The 14,262-nt window shown below is 42.4% G+C and overlaps 1 protein-coding gene across 3 annotated transcripts in view; it reads right to left on the minus strand.

The window, feature by feature from the left end:
- The window catches only part of fgf13a (fibroblast growth factor 13a), a 105,133-nt gene that overhangs the window by 29,538 nt on the left and 61,333 nt on the right, over positions 1-14,262 (minus strand). The window contains exon 1 of one of the 3 annotated variants that reach the window (XM_086101203.1): positions 1,159-1,832. The exons of the other annotated variants lie outside the window; for them this stretch is intronic. Within the exon in view, the coding sequence (XP_085957329.1) occupies positions 1,159-1,348 (190 nt within the window). The 5' untranslated portion in view covers positions 1,349-1,832. Of the gene's footprint in view, positions 1-1,158; positions 1,833-14,262 lie in introns of those variants that run through there. 3 annotated transcript variants of the gene reach the window in all.

The raw sequence follows: 14,262 nt of genomic DNA on the forward strand, positions 1-14,262 counted from the left end.
GCATCTGTGTTTAAAAACACAGTGAATGGACTGCATCTAAAAGGTTTACACACATTCAAAGCTCATGTTAAATGGGAGTCAGCACACACCTACCACCATTTACATCTGATTAAACCGAAATAAAATGGCTGGTACTGGCCTTTCCTACTATTTTTTCTTCTTTTCTTTTGGAACTATGCCCCAAAGTCCAACCTAGTTTTTATTGGCCCATGGCACATTTTCCCCATTAAAATATGTTTATTATCCTGGCATACTGAGAAAAAATATTTTGGCTAGGTTATGTCATTCTTTCTGATGACTAACATTGGAAATCATGAAATATAATCGGGTCCGACATGAAGCGTTTTTTTTTCGGTGGTGTACCTTTCGGGCCACCGTGAGCCAACTAGTGGTGGCCAGCGTCAGTAAACTTCAGGTGGCCCGATACAGTCACATGTTGGCCCCCGGGCCAGCGGGTCACTGTTAATGTCAGAGCTTAATGTCTCTGCAAAGGCATATTTGTAGATACGACTTTTGATTTGTTTTTCTTTAAATTCTGCAGGAATGTCTTAAGGCCGTGATCCCCAACAAATTGTCCAAAGTAATACTTGTTTACTATGTAACTATTTCTAGTTAGATATGAGTTATATTATCCACTTTTTGTTCAACCAAAGGTTTCATACTGAGTTAGTAAATTTGTCAGTAAATTGAAACCAGTTTATGAGGATTTTGGTATGTATTCTTTAATTGGATGACATGAGATATTTTTTTCTTTTTTGAGAATGTTAAGTTTACTTTATAGATTGGCCCAACAAAAGTTGGGAAACATGGCCAGAGTAAAGCTACTGCTATGTATAAAATAATAACAAATTTCTTAAATCATCCACAATAAAGAATGAAATATTTTCAAAATTACGACAACACATTCAGCCTATGAAGTACTTAAACATGTTGTATACAGTGTGATTTTTTTTTTCCCAATATGTAGACAAAATGTGACAAATGAGGCATCATTTGAAAATGTCCCTCTGCTGAGGCAAGGAAGCAAAGTAGACACTTAACACCAGATGGGATTCCCCTTATTTTGCTACCAACTTTGTCAGGGTGATTCATCGCGCATATAAATGAATCCTATTTCACGTTTGCCCATCTAGCTGAGGAAAATGTTACGCAACAGACCTGGCCGTCTCCTGCGCCTCTTCTTGGATCCGAAGAGTTTGACCCGCGAGAACACGTTGAGTCGGCTGGGCTTGTCGCCGCTTCCTTTGCTCTTATTGGGGCTGCTGACACAGCGGCAGGCGTTCGACTTTTCCCGCTCCCTCGCCTGCCTTTTCTGCCTAATGAGGGAGCTGGCGATGGCTGCGGCCATTGCCACTTTGGCAGCCGGATGATAACACACACCAGCTCTTGTCTTGAGTCCAATTCACAAGCGGGGATGGTGGTCCCACTGCTTGCTCAATAAATATTAGTGAAGAAGCTTCAGACAGTCAAATGAGATCCGGATCAAAACAGAAAATATACAAGTCAGGAATTGACTTCTCCTAGAAAGCGTTCCATAGTAGATCCTGACAAAGGCTTTCTCCCACCAGCCACATCATTTTCTCCGCAAATGTTCTCTGAAGCTCCTTTGCATCATCCTGCAGCTGCACGCGCTCTCCTGCCCAGCGAGGCTCCAACGTGCAGACGCACCGGCGAACACCTGTTTGCAGCACGCCTGGCTTCAGCAGTTGACCACGATGACGATCGAAGTAGGAGGGGAGGGGTGGCTGGGATGGATGTCAACCTATCGGTGACGTGGCTTTTTCTTTGCTCTCTTGAAGGGGGGCGAGGCCAAATAGCAGCCGTGCGCGCCTCATGTTGGAGGCGAGGCGCAGACTGCCGAGAGCTGCCTGAGAGCATCCCACCTCCAACTCGCACGATGAGCAGCAAGGGGGTGGGAGTTGGAGGGGTGGGGGAGGCGCAGCAAGTGCACAGACGCAGCCAGCACGTGTGCCAGTGATTGTCATTATCACCTAATAAGGCATATTTGATTTGATCCTTTGGGAAATGTTCTGAAAGGTGAGAAGGTCGATGATGCACGTTCATCGGAAATGTTGAATTATGTAGACTACTTCTGTTTATGTGTTCTTGCACTTTTTAGGTTAACCCTTACATACTGCTCAGGTTAAACTGGAGCCGTGTTGATGTTTGAGAGCAATATACAGTTGACTGTAAATGTTATTCTGTTACCCTGAAGTTTGATGATTCTTCCCTAAGTGATCCAAAATGAAGAAAATTGCTTTTTGTACAGGTGCTATAGAGTTTGTGTAAACTGACTGTTTTCTAAAATTGATTTTAGATTGACTAGTGTGTGTAAAATGAAGGGAAATTTGGGGGGTGGGGGGGGGGGGGGGGTAATCTCGAAGCTGCAAAACTGTACATGCCATATATACAGTATATATATATATTTTTTTTTCTGGGAGAGCGGTTGCAGTGTTCAAGAGGGAAGTTGAAACACTTTTTGCACAGCTTGCTGCAGAAACATGCACCCGTTGGTCTTTGAAGAGTCGTGGGTGAATCTCAAAACGATGGAAGAGGAAGCAAGGAGGAACATACATACATAATGCATTTTGAAAAACCTCATAGTTCATGATTTAATGTCGACTCTCAGGGTATGGGAAATAAACAGTCGGTAAGGGTCACGTAAATGATGATTAAACAAAATTGGTTTTGTGATTTTTTTTTGTTGTTCTTCTTAAATATGAAGCAATTACTAAAAAGAAGTATTACTTCGCTCTTCATTTATGTATTCATTTCCAAGGTTTTCCACATCTGAAAAACCTTTGCTCATTTGCATCTCGGATGAACATGAGCCTGTTCCTGCTGACTTTGGGTGAAAGGCGTGGCACAACCTGGAATGGTCATTGGCCAATCTCAAGCATGTTCAAATTTTGTATTCTATGTGATAGTCCCCCCCGCTCCCCCACAAAAAAAGTCATTATGCTTCTCAATGTATTTTTGAATGTCATTTCAGGTTGTGCTTGGTGAATAAGAAATACATTCGATGGCCTCGAAACTTTGACTCTTGAAAATTCATTAAATATGAATCCTATTTTGTACGACTTTTATGACTTTTTCTTTCGTTCGTCATCATGACAATTATGCATGTGAGATCTTTAGCCAATAAAAATGTTTCTTCAGTGACTAGCTAACAGGAGAAATGGCTCTGCACAGCCACTGATTCGTAGTGAGACATTCGGGCATCCATAATGCATATATATATAATAATCAATCATCAATTCTATTTCAGACTATCCCTCCATCGATTGACAGGCAGGCCTCTCACATACGACGTGGAGAAGAATCTCCACACGCAAATCAAGACTGACAGCCCAAACTTGACTAACTGACCGATGACTCCCTCTGGCGTCTCTTTGAAAAACTGCAATCGTTGTCACCCCCACCCCCACCCCCTTCCCTGTCTGCTGGCACAATGCAAAAGGTTACATTTTGAAGTCGGGCTTGTCTTCATGTGTTAAAATGGACTCAAATGTAACAGAGAGTTCACTAGTTGTCACATGGTTGTTTTTTCCTTTTTATTGTGCTGAAAAAAAAATACATCATCCAAAAACTCCTGTAAGGTCCATTCCTCTCCCAGGAATAAATTATGGAGTCCATTCTTTTTTTTTTTTGTGAGCTGGAGCCTGTCAGAGTTCAGTCTGGAGATGGGCTAACCCCTTGACTGGTCTCAAGCCAATCAAATACACTCTTAAAACTAGAGAGTCAAAACAAAAGTAACTCAAATTAGGTGAAATTGCTAACCCAGTGCTGGGTCTCAAAATGACCAAACCAATGTCGTGCTATTTGATACGAAGCACATTTTGGTTGAGGATTTGGGTCAAGATTCTGATCCAACAAGCAGTAAAAACTACACCCTCCCCCCACCCCCACACACACACAGGTAAATGAAGACCACAAAGAAATGGGCTACTACGCTGTCCGTATAGCTGTGGTTGAACATAATGCATGTTTTATAAATTAATTTTACATTACTACCTATTTTCCAGGAGTGGATCATGCAACCTGAGCAGGACTGTTAGATGGATTTTTCAGCGGTTGGGTTCATTCAACACTAAATCCATCCAACACTCTACAAAGAGTTGAGTCAAAAATAACCCAAAGTGGGTCAAAAAGGAACCAACTCACTACGTGGGTCGAATTGGGTTGTTTTGTACAATTTCTGAGGATTTCTTTCTACTCTCAGAGAATAATTGACCCAAATTGATCCTAGTTGGTTGATTGTTCATTTTTTTGACCCAAATTGGGTCATTTTTGCACCATCTATTTTGAGAGTGACATGTTCTAAGAATGACTTAACTTCAGTACACAACAAAACTGTCAAACGCTGAGCAGATTCAGCTATTCAGCCCACCCAAATCCAAACTTCCACCCAGTTTGCGCGGTCAAAATTGACTCGGTCAGCTCAAAATCCACAGCAACCCAGCGAGTGGGTTAGAAAAATAGCCCAGGAATATTTTGTGTTGAAGGAATTAACACTCCTATATACGGTTAAAGACAATTTTGAGTTGAATGAACCTAACAGGCAAGTCCGGAGTATCCGGAGAAAACGCCCGCAAGCACAGGGAATCGTGCGAAGACACAAACTCCACACAGGAAGGCCAGAGTCCAGACTCGAACCCCGAACTAAATTACTTCATGTCTCAGAAAACAAAAAGTATTACTTCATTCTTTTTACAGAGATCCATTGATGCTCTTTAGCCGTAAAAATGAAATGCCAAATGTAGAAAAGCAGATCCTTCGAAGCTGAGTTTACCCTAAATGCTACAAAAACACATTTGGGATGTGTATCATATGAAGAAAACAGAATACAATGTAATCAGAAAGCTCTAAACAGCCACGATGAACCACATCTGCACATTTCAGCACCAAGGACAGTTCCGACACATTTCTAAAGACACTCCTGAAATGCAGCTTTAAAAATAAAACCCTAAAAACACAATCAAGGGTGCTAAAAATACACCCGGCAGCCTACCTGAGACTGTTTTTCTTAAAGGAAAGCTCATGGTTCGAGCGGACATGTAGCAAGTTGCGGGCGACGTCGGGAGGAGCGGAACAGCCTACGGCACACATTCAGCAAAGTTGAAGCGCGCAGCCGACAACAACTGTCAGAAGATGCGCGTGAGACGAGCGCGAGCGTCGGGGCGTGGCCACCGGAGGGGAAGATCATTACAGGACATTAGGCGACATTAGGACTTCAAGACTCATTAAACATTCATTCGGAGGGCTGATGCTCCATGTGTGTGCGGGGGGGGGGGGTCAGTTTGAGGGTAAAAGTGGTAAAAAAAAATGGACCCTTCTTGTCATGTGGGGGAGCAGACAAGACTTTGCTCTCATGTTACACAGACGCTGTAAAGTGATCCGATAATGCGCCGACTAAACCGGTTATTGTGGGCCTTTCCACTCTGAAGCGAACAAATATCGATAGCCAATCGAGTGAGACAATAAAAGGGCGGCGTGCGCCGACGACAGAGAGTGTTTACAAGGACGTTTGTCTCCTCTGTCATAGCGGGCACGAGAACCCAACAAAAAGCAGCCTGCCTCTGCAAACTTTGACAAATCGAGGGCATGCAACATTACAGCCGTCGCGATCCATCATGTGTCGTGGCTTTGTTGCATCCTATAAAAGTAATTGCTATTTATACCATCCACTTTGATGCTTTCTATTTATAGAATTGTAAATGGAACATTTTTTTTTCTTTCATAGGACTTTTTAAGATACTTGCAGCCTTAAAACTGCCGGGTCAAAAAGTAACCCAAATTAGGTGAAATAGCTAACCCAGTGTTGGGTCCAAAAGTGACCCAGCCGATTCTGTGTTATTTATGTCCAACGCATTAGGGTTGAGAATTTGACCCAGCAAGGGTCAAATTCTTGACTCTCTTGGTCAAGAATTTGACTCTCTTGGGTCCCTCTCAAGGGGTCAATCTTGACTCTCTTGGGTCAAGATTTTGATCCAACAAGGGATTAAAAAACACATATAGTGATTGATGAGTTCGAGCTACCATGAATTGGGTCATCAGGTCAAGGTCACGAGAATTAACAAAAAAATAACGAAACAACTAAAACGACATTTAAAAAGACAGTTTTGTCAATGAAATAAAATAAAAACAAGAATGCCTAAAAACACACACAATGTAACTGACTCAAATCTAACTACAGCAAAAACGTTTGCAAAAATTTCTCTATCAAGTAAATTCATACGTGAACTATCAAGACTTATTTTAAATGCATTTATTTCTGTATTATTTTTTTAGCCCTACAGAAAAAGGAAGGAAATTTGGGGATTGTAACTTGCTTAGTTTTTTTTAACTAATGAAAATGAAGCATTTTTGACGCGCCTTCTAAAATTTTGGGGGGAAGAATTCCATGACATCAATGTGCAACCAGGTGACGCAAAGGCGCGTCTTTATGCCCGTTTGTAAACTTTACTAAAGGTCACGCCCGCGATCCTCGTGAGGATAAGTGGATCGGATAATGGATGAATTATTATTTTCATTTTTATGACAAGCACGATAGAAAACGGATGGATGGAACCAAGTTAGTTTCGCTTCACCGTTATGACCACTAGATGGCAGAAGATAACACTATCAAAAGTCCACCTTACTGTGAGCACACTGGCCACTTTTTTTTCTTTAAACAAAATTTGTCCTCATTAGGTGGCGGATGAGCTGCAACCTATCCCAGATTTAGTGAAGAGGGCAGCGTACACCCTTGACAGGTCGCCCACTCAAGACACACTCATGATAGACAATTTAGAACCTCTAATGAAGCTGACAAGCTTGATCAAGGCAGTGCAGTGAATTTGAGTGACCAGCGTTCGAAGGAATAAGTCCGAGTGAGGATACTGTACTGCCAAAGAAACGAAATCATTTCTGCTCTGACTTGCTCTACAGGCATTTCAACACCTCACAAGACTAAAAGCTAGGCCTTCACTCGTCCTTACAGCAAGCTTTGTTCGGCAAAAATATACTAAGCTATAATTTGTCTTATTTGAATTCTGCTTCCAGACAGACAGTACAGACACGTCCTCATATGCATCTTGTCTGCCATAAAATAAAGAAATAACACGGGACTCGGCTGTCGCATCAAATTTAGCAATCACATCGGCGTCAAACCTAAAAAGCAGTCATTTAAATGCAAATAACATTCAAACGGACAGTCAGAAAGACTTCAAGTCATCACTTGGCACACACAAAGCAAAGATCACAAACCTGCTTTGGTGTGCCTATGCGTGCGTTTGCGTGCCAGCGCTTGCTTGTTTGTGCGGCCGTAAATTGTTTGATGAGTTCGCACAGTCATTCGGCTGTGGGATTCTGAGCTTAACTTCATTTACAATGTTGCCCCCAGCCCACTCCACAGTGTGCAACCCATCTGGATGGACAAATTATTGTACAAAGTAAACTTAGTGTACTTGTACAAATAATCATGGTCATGACGCTGACCTTAGGGCCATTAAATTAAATAGTGCAACGCAAACTTCTCCTTAGTGGCTACAGGCTGTCGCTAAAGTGTAAAGAGAGAAAGAAAGAAAATGGGATGAAAAAAATGAGTCGGTTGAACTTTCTTTTGATGATTCTACAAAGGTAGTAGACGGGAAACTACTTTTGTCTAAATCTCAATGCACTTCACGAAAGATCCACGGCACATAGATACCACAAGTTGGTGGCAAAGCACTGCTTTTAGCTGAATGAAGTTTCTCAACTCACTTCAGCATATGTTCATTGGCACCAAGATGCCACAAATTAGTAGCAAAACACTTAAATGAAGCTTCGAAACTGACTTCAACATAGTTCCCTGGGACCAAGACCTCACAAGATCTTGACAAAATTCTCTTTTTGTCTAAAGGAAACTCCTCAGCTCAGCTCAGCGCTAAGACGGGAGTAAAGCACTACTTTTGTCTATCTGAAGCTCTTAAATTCACTTCAACATAGTCCCTAGCACTTTTTGAGTGTGTCCAGAAACAGACCCAAGCAACGTGCAGCAAATTGTTGGTACATTTAAATGTGACCATTGTTCGCTGCTGCTTTCTCATGAATCAAACGTTGTTTTTACCGTTTTGCTTTTCTTATGTGAATTAAACTTAACGATGTGTGCTTTATCAATTTATATGCTGTGTTTTCTCATTTCATTTATCTGGATTTTAGACTGGGATTTATTTTGATTTGCGGGGTGTGTGAGATATAGAGGCTGAGAGGGGAGGAAACAATGTGCTGGAAGGATGGAGGAGGGCGGGGGTGGGGGGTGGGGGGGCATTACCATGGAAAGCATCAGTCACTTTAGGTTCCAGTAGAGGAGACGGGTGGAGGCTCTAGGACACAATCAAGCTTGACTGAGTGGCGCCTGGCAACCATGTCAACGCACAACCGGAGAACACTCAAGAGCAACAAGGTTACATACTACATACTATCAGGTAATTACATTTTGTAAGTCAAACACATGAGAAAAAAATATGTTATACATATGTAGATTTTGTTAGCACCCCCACCCCCAAAAAAAAGATAAACCAAAATTAACTTAAAATGTTTCAAAATATATCTGGCGAAAATATTTAAGTATACATCGTGAGTTTGTTTGGAATCGTTTTTGGGGACGATATCTTCATCATGGGCAGCCCGGTGGTCCAGTGGTAAGCGTGTCGACCTCACAGTGCAGAGGTACCGGGTTCAATTCCAGCTCCGGCCTCCCTGTGTGGAGTTTGCATGTTCTCCCCGGGTCTGCGTGGGTTTTTTCCGGGTACTCCGGTTTCCTCCCACATTCCAAAAAACATGCATGGCAGGCTGATTGAACACTCTGAATTGTCCCTAGGTGTGAATGTGAGCGCGAATGGTTGTTTGTCTCTGTGTGCCCTGCAATTGGCTGGCAACCGGTTCAGGGTGTACCCCGCCTACTGCCCGAAGACGGCTGGGATAGGCTCCAGCACCCCCCATGACCCTTGTGAGGATAAGCGAATTGGAAAATGGATGGATGGACGGATGGATGTCTTCATCATTATTTAATGTTATTAAGATGAGCTGATCATTTTAATCAGATGTGTTAGAGGCTTCTAAAACAGGCAGGTTATGACTCTCGAGGAACCGGAGTTCCCTACCCCTGACCTAAACTGCCAAGAATTGTAAGGCTCCATTATTAAAATTTACATCATCAAACATCTGAATTTTATAATTGATTAAGTAAATGACAATATCAAACAAAAACGAGACCTGAGAAATCTAATCTACCAAACTGTGCATTATTCGTTACAGTAAGACAGACAGACAGACAGATATAGATAGATACAAACATAGATACTCAATTTAACACCAGCACCAGTTCCATCTTGACGTCATGACGGAAAAAAAAAAAAAAAAAAAAAGCAATACGGTTAATTAGGCACCGACAGAATTCTTGGCATCTGTCACGTATCCTCTAAACTTTTGTTCAGTCGCTGGCTTCAAAGTGCTCGTGATCAGCACTGCCACAAATTCCCTCGCCTTTTTTCCCCCTCCTCCAAGCACAAAAAGAACCAAACTATTTTTCACAGATCATCAATGGAGGCTAAATATGGCAACGAAACAAAGCGCTGGCTGGAACAGTTTCAGGATGCATGGAAGCTGCCAGATATTTGTTGTCAGTGAGTGTGCCTCCTAATCGTACAAATTGTGGAAGAGGTGTGAAATAAATAGCAGTCTGGACCGTAAAAAAGCATCGCATACAAATTGGACAAATGCGTCTGTTGAGCATTGCTATGTTTCTTGCACTTGTTTTCGTATTAAGAGAGGCACAATCTCGTGAGCCAACATCATCCACGTGAGGATGACGATTGAGCTGAAGCTCAGGAGCCGAAAACATCAAGTGCGGATCGGTCGAGGGTTTTATACGTATGGAATAGAGCACTACCCAGTTTTTCATCTGTAGCAGGGGCGGTCAAACTTCCCATCCTGCAGGATTTTTTTCCCCAAGGGCCCCCCCACCCTCCGCCCCCTTACCAACCAAATATAAAACATAACTAACATGCGAAGCCCTAAATGCCATCGCAACACAAAATTGGCTACTTTTCCTATGAATCAATGGCTGGGATAAATTATATCCCTTTATTAAATCACAGCAACGTAGTTTAAACCAATTGTGCCCCGTGTTCAAATTTCCACCAGCCCACCCAAAGCCTCGGATATAAAATTCATAACGTCACGACTTGATGACACGTGAAAATATACACGTATCAAAAAAATGCTATTTTATATCTAACCAGAAGATGGCAGCAAACACGTGGCCGCACTCTGCTGCGTTTGGAAATACAGTACTCCAGGGGTGTCCAAAGTCGGTCCTCAAGGGCCGCTGTCCTGCCTGTTTTCCAGCTTTCTCAGGAGCCACACACCTGATTTAAATAATCAGGATCGTTCTAATGCTGCTTCAGAGCTGGCTGATGAGCTGATCATCTGAATCAGGTGTGTTGCAGCCCAGAGAGATGGAAAACAGGCAGGACAGTGGCCCTCCAGGACCGGAGCTGGACATGCCTGCAGTACTCTCAAAGTGTGCTCCTTCTCTCCAAACCCACCACTCTCACAGTCATGGAAGGCGTCAGAGTGAATTTGACATTAAAAAATGGAGACCGTCGCGAAGAAAAGGAAAGTTGAAAGAAACCGAGGTTGCGTCCACGAAAATGGAATTTGGCACATGCTTTCACCGACTACGACAAGGTGACTGGGAATGAACGCCGTGAAAAATAAAAAGCAACTGTAAGCTGGATAGTTGCCCCCCCCCCCCACCCGGCCGCACCTCCCACCGCGCATTTTCAAGAAATACGTTTATAGCTCTCAGTTTCAAAAAGGTTGGTGACCTTGCTGTCCAGTGTTTTCCTGCACAAGACACTCGACCGTGAGAGCCTTCGTTAAGATGTTTGCACACATGCAGACAATTGGACAACAACCACAATCGGCGCGCGCACACACACACACACACACATACCTGTCAACTCATACGGTTTAGCCATAGTTCATACGGATTTTGTGGTGAATGTTACGTATATGGCCGTATCGCACAAATCATACGGATTCTGAAAATTTCCGGGTTTTTTTTCACCAACTCCAAATGATTTGGAGTTGGTGAAAAAAGTAACGCAGGAATACAACTCTGAACACAGTAATGCCACTAAGTAGAATGATGATTAGACATTAATTAGACGATTATTCTTTGGTTGAGTGTTTAACAGGTAACAAAATTATCACAAAATCTCGACATTATTCATATAGAATCTTGGCATTTCAGTACAGATTTTAGCAGGATTTATGGAAGTTGATGCGCGTCAATTGCTTTCACGGGCCACATACGTACGTGGGGTTTCGACTTTGACACCTGTGATCTAGATGATCTTGGGAAGAGAAATGAAAAAACACATTTCGGCACAAATTGTTGTATACATTTTTGTTTTGGCGGCAAAAGTATTTTATTTATAATTAATCTCGTTGATCTCATTATAAAAAAAAATAAAAATTGAGAAGTGAACACGCCAAGGGTGATAAAAAAGAGCACAACTTGTTTTATTCGGGTTTGTTTTGGAGGTTGAAGTGATTCGTGTATTGTGCTCCTCTGTTGATGGTGCTCGGCTGAAATTGAATTGATTACCGTTTATTGATTTATTTCTAGTTCAAATGGTGCATTAATTTGGTCATAATGGTTCAGATATGGATTTTAAATACATTTCTTAGGTGATTTTATGCGTTTAGGATCTTTTCTTTGTTGGTAAAAGGAAAAGAGAAAACAACCGGACAGTAATATAGTTATTCTCTGCTGAAAGTTGAACTATATTTCTTTCTTTTGTTATTTTATTTTTATTTTATGTTAATGCAGATACAATGTAATGCAGTAGTGTACTTCTACTGATTTTGAAGGCAAATGATGATTATCGCGGCCGAGAGTTTTTTTCTTTGCGAAAAATCCTGAAAGAGCTCTGCTTTAAAGGTTGTCACTGGTGTTTGCGCATTGGTGTCACTGCTTTTACCAATGACTGTTTTTCGTCCACAGGAGAGGATAGTTGAGATTCCCCCTACGTTGGTGTAATTGGGTTTCCTCGTGGCGTACCAGATGAGTATAAATTGGTTAACCAGGTTGCTGCACGATTGGGGTCCATTTTTATAAACGTGCTGACGGGATCTGCTACCTCCACTACAGTGTCCAGAAGCTTGCAAATTATACTGTGGAAGCCTTTTTGGCGATTGGAAGTAAAACAGCAATTGACAGTCATCTCTCTGATGGTGTTCCGGGACTGCATAGCGGTCAATGTGCTCTTAGCTGAGGCCAATCGAGCGTGTGCGGTATGTGGTGAGCGGTGCTGTTCAACCACGCCCTGAGGGCCCCGCAACACTGAACCGGATCGCTCCGGCGTGACCACACCCTTGTCATCGGAGTTGTGGAGTACGACCTTTGTCACGTAACATATTGGTGTGTTATGTCTTAATCTTTCAAATTCTTTTCTCTCAGCTATCTCGACATTGTGTGGAATTGCTGCGGTCCCTGTATCAAAAGCTCTGCTTATCCAATTTATCGCTACGGTTGTGGCACCCACGACGTCTAAATTGAATGGAATGTACCCTCTGCTGTTACTTTTGGATGGCAGTGATTCTGATGTGGAAAACAACTCGGGTTATGGTGACTTGTTTTCATTTAGATATCGGGATGTTGTGGTCAATGTTTACCATCTTTTCCTGGGTTCTTTTTCAGTTGGATTTTTGATCTGGTGGTAACCTCTTTCTCTTCAACCCCTGGGTCTACCTATGTTGCATGTGCATGCCTCCACTGAATATAGTCCGTCGGGAAGGTTCTGTGTGGTGATGTGCGCAAATGTAGGATGAACAGGGGGGAATGTTGGATTGATTATTTTTAGTCATCATACATTCGCTTATGCCTGACATGATAAATTGATTATGCTTGCAAAGAAGAACGCTTATGCTTGCAATCATTAATTGACTATGCCTGCAATGAAGAACGCTTCTGCTTTTAATAAAGATACATTCTTTATTATGTACTCACATTTTATCCATTATATACTCACTTTTATAATCAAGAATGCTTGGTGCACTGTGTGGAAGTTTAGGGACGCAACCACCTTTCCGAGGACGTGGTTGGGACGAGATAAGTGTTAAGACTAAACAGTGAGCAAGGGTGAACAGTGAATGGAGCCATCAACACCAGCTGCGGCGTGATGTTTTTGTGACAATTGCACACGTGTACGTAATTTGCACTCACATACACACACATAGTCAAACAAGTTCAGTGTGTGTTCAACAGCCCCCACCCTTTAGGTTGGACACACCTATGTAGTAGCTTTCCCAATAAATGAGGAGGTGAAGGGGGAGATCGTTAGGGTTACATGCGGAGAACTGAAACCGAATGCTTCTCCTCGTTCCCTCCTGGTACCAGAATCGAGTCTCCTGTCTCCTCCTTTTGTTTATTCCTGAGTGTCAAATTGGATAAACCTGACACCAGACATTGTATTATGGAGATCTACAATAAATATCATTGAAAATTTCGTGGGGTTTTTTCTGCCGTTATTTTGACATTTAAAATGCTTTTGTGTGTTATAAGGATTTCTTGCTCTTTATAAGGATTTTTTGGTAGTTTATACAGGTTGGCGCTCCGAAAAGTTGACAGGTATGCACACACACGCACGCACACACACACACAGACACACACTTATACACGCGCGCGCGCACACAGAGCGACCGCAGTCAACCTGCCAAAAGGAACACACGCCTCTAAACAAGATTTGTCAGAACCACATCCAGTCTCGCTCCTGCCAGCAGCACAATAGGAGATAGCTGGAGGAGGGCATCAAGAGCAGGAGATGGTCACTTGCTAAAAAGTGAGTAATCAAAAGTGTGAATTATAGAGAGTAAGTCAATAGAGGCCCTTTGGCAAAGTCAGACAGCATTTTAAGAGCTGACAAGAAATAGCCCAATCACTTTTATTCTCTCTTTCTCCTTTCGTTAACGGCTAAGAAACGGGCTATCGGCACACTGAACGGAATGTAAAAATAAAATAAAGGAACGTGAGGCGGCTGTTGTCAAAGAGGCTGTCTGTATGTTTGTGTTCATAAATTTGTGCTAATTTTACCTCAGTCACAGTCCAGAAATACAGCGATTGAGGTGATGCTGACCTATATTCGCTTCACTATTTTGACACATTACAGACGTCATCTGAAACCCAAAGCTGGAGTAAATGTTCTACTGACTGCTCGATACACAAAGGGA

Source organism: Hippocampus guttulatus, chromosome 2 (assembly GCF_054856545.1).
Source record: "Hippocampus guttulatus isolate MCC_2025c chromosome 2, RoL_Hgut_1.0, whole genome shotgun sequence".
Taxonomy (NCBI): Eukaryota; Metazoa; Chordata; class Actinopteri; order Syngnathiformes; family Syngnathidae; genus Hippocampus; species Hippocampus guttulatus.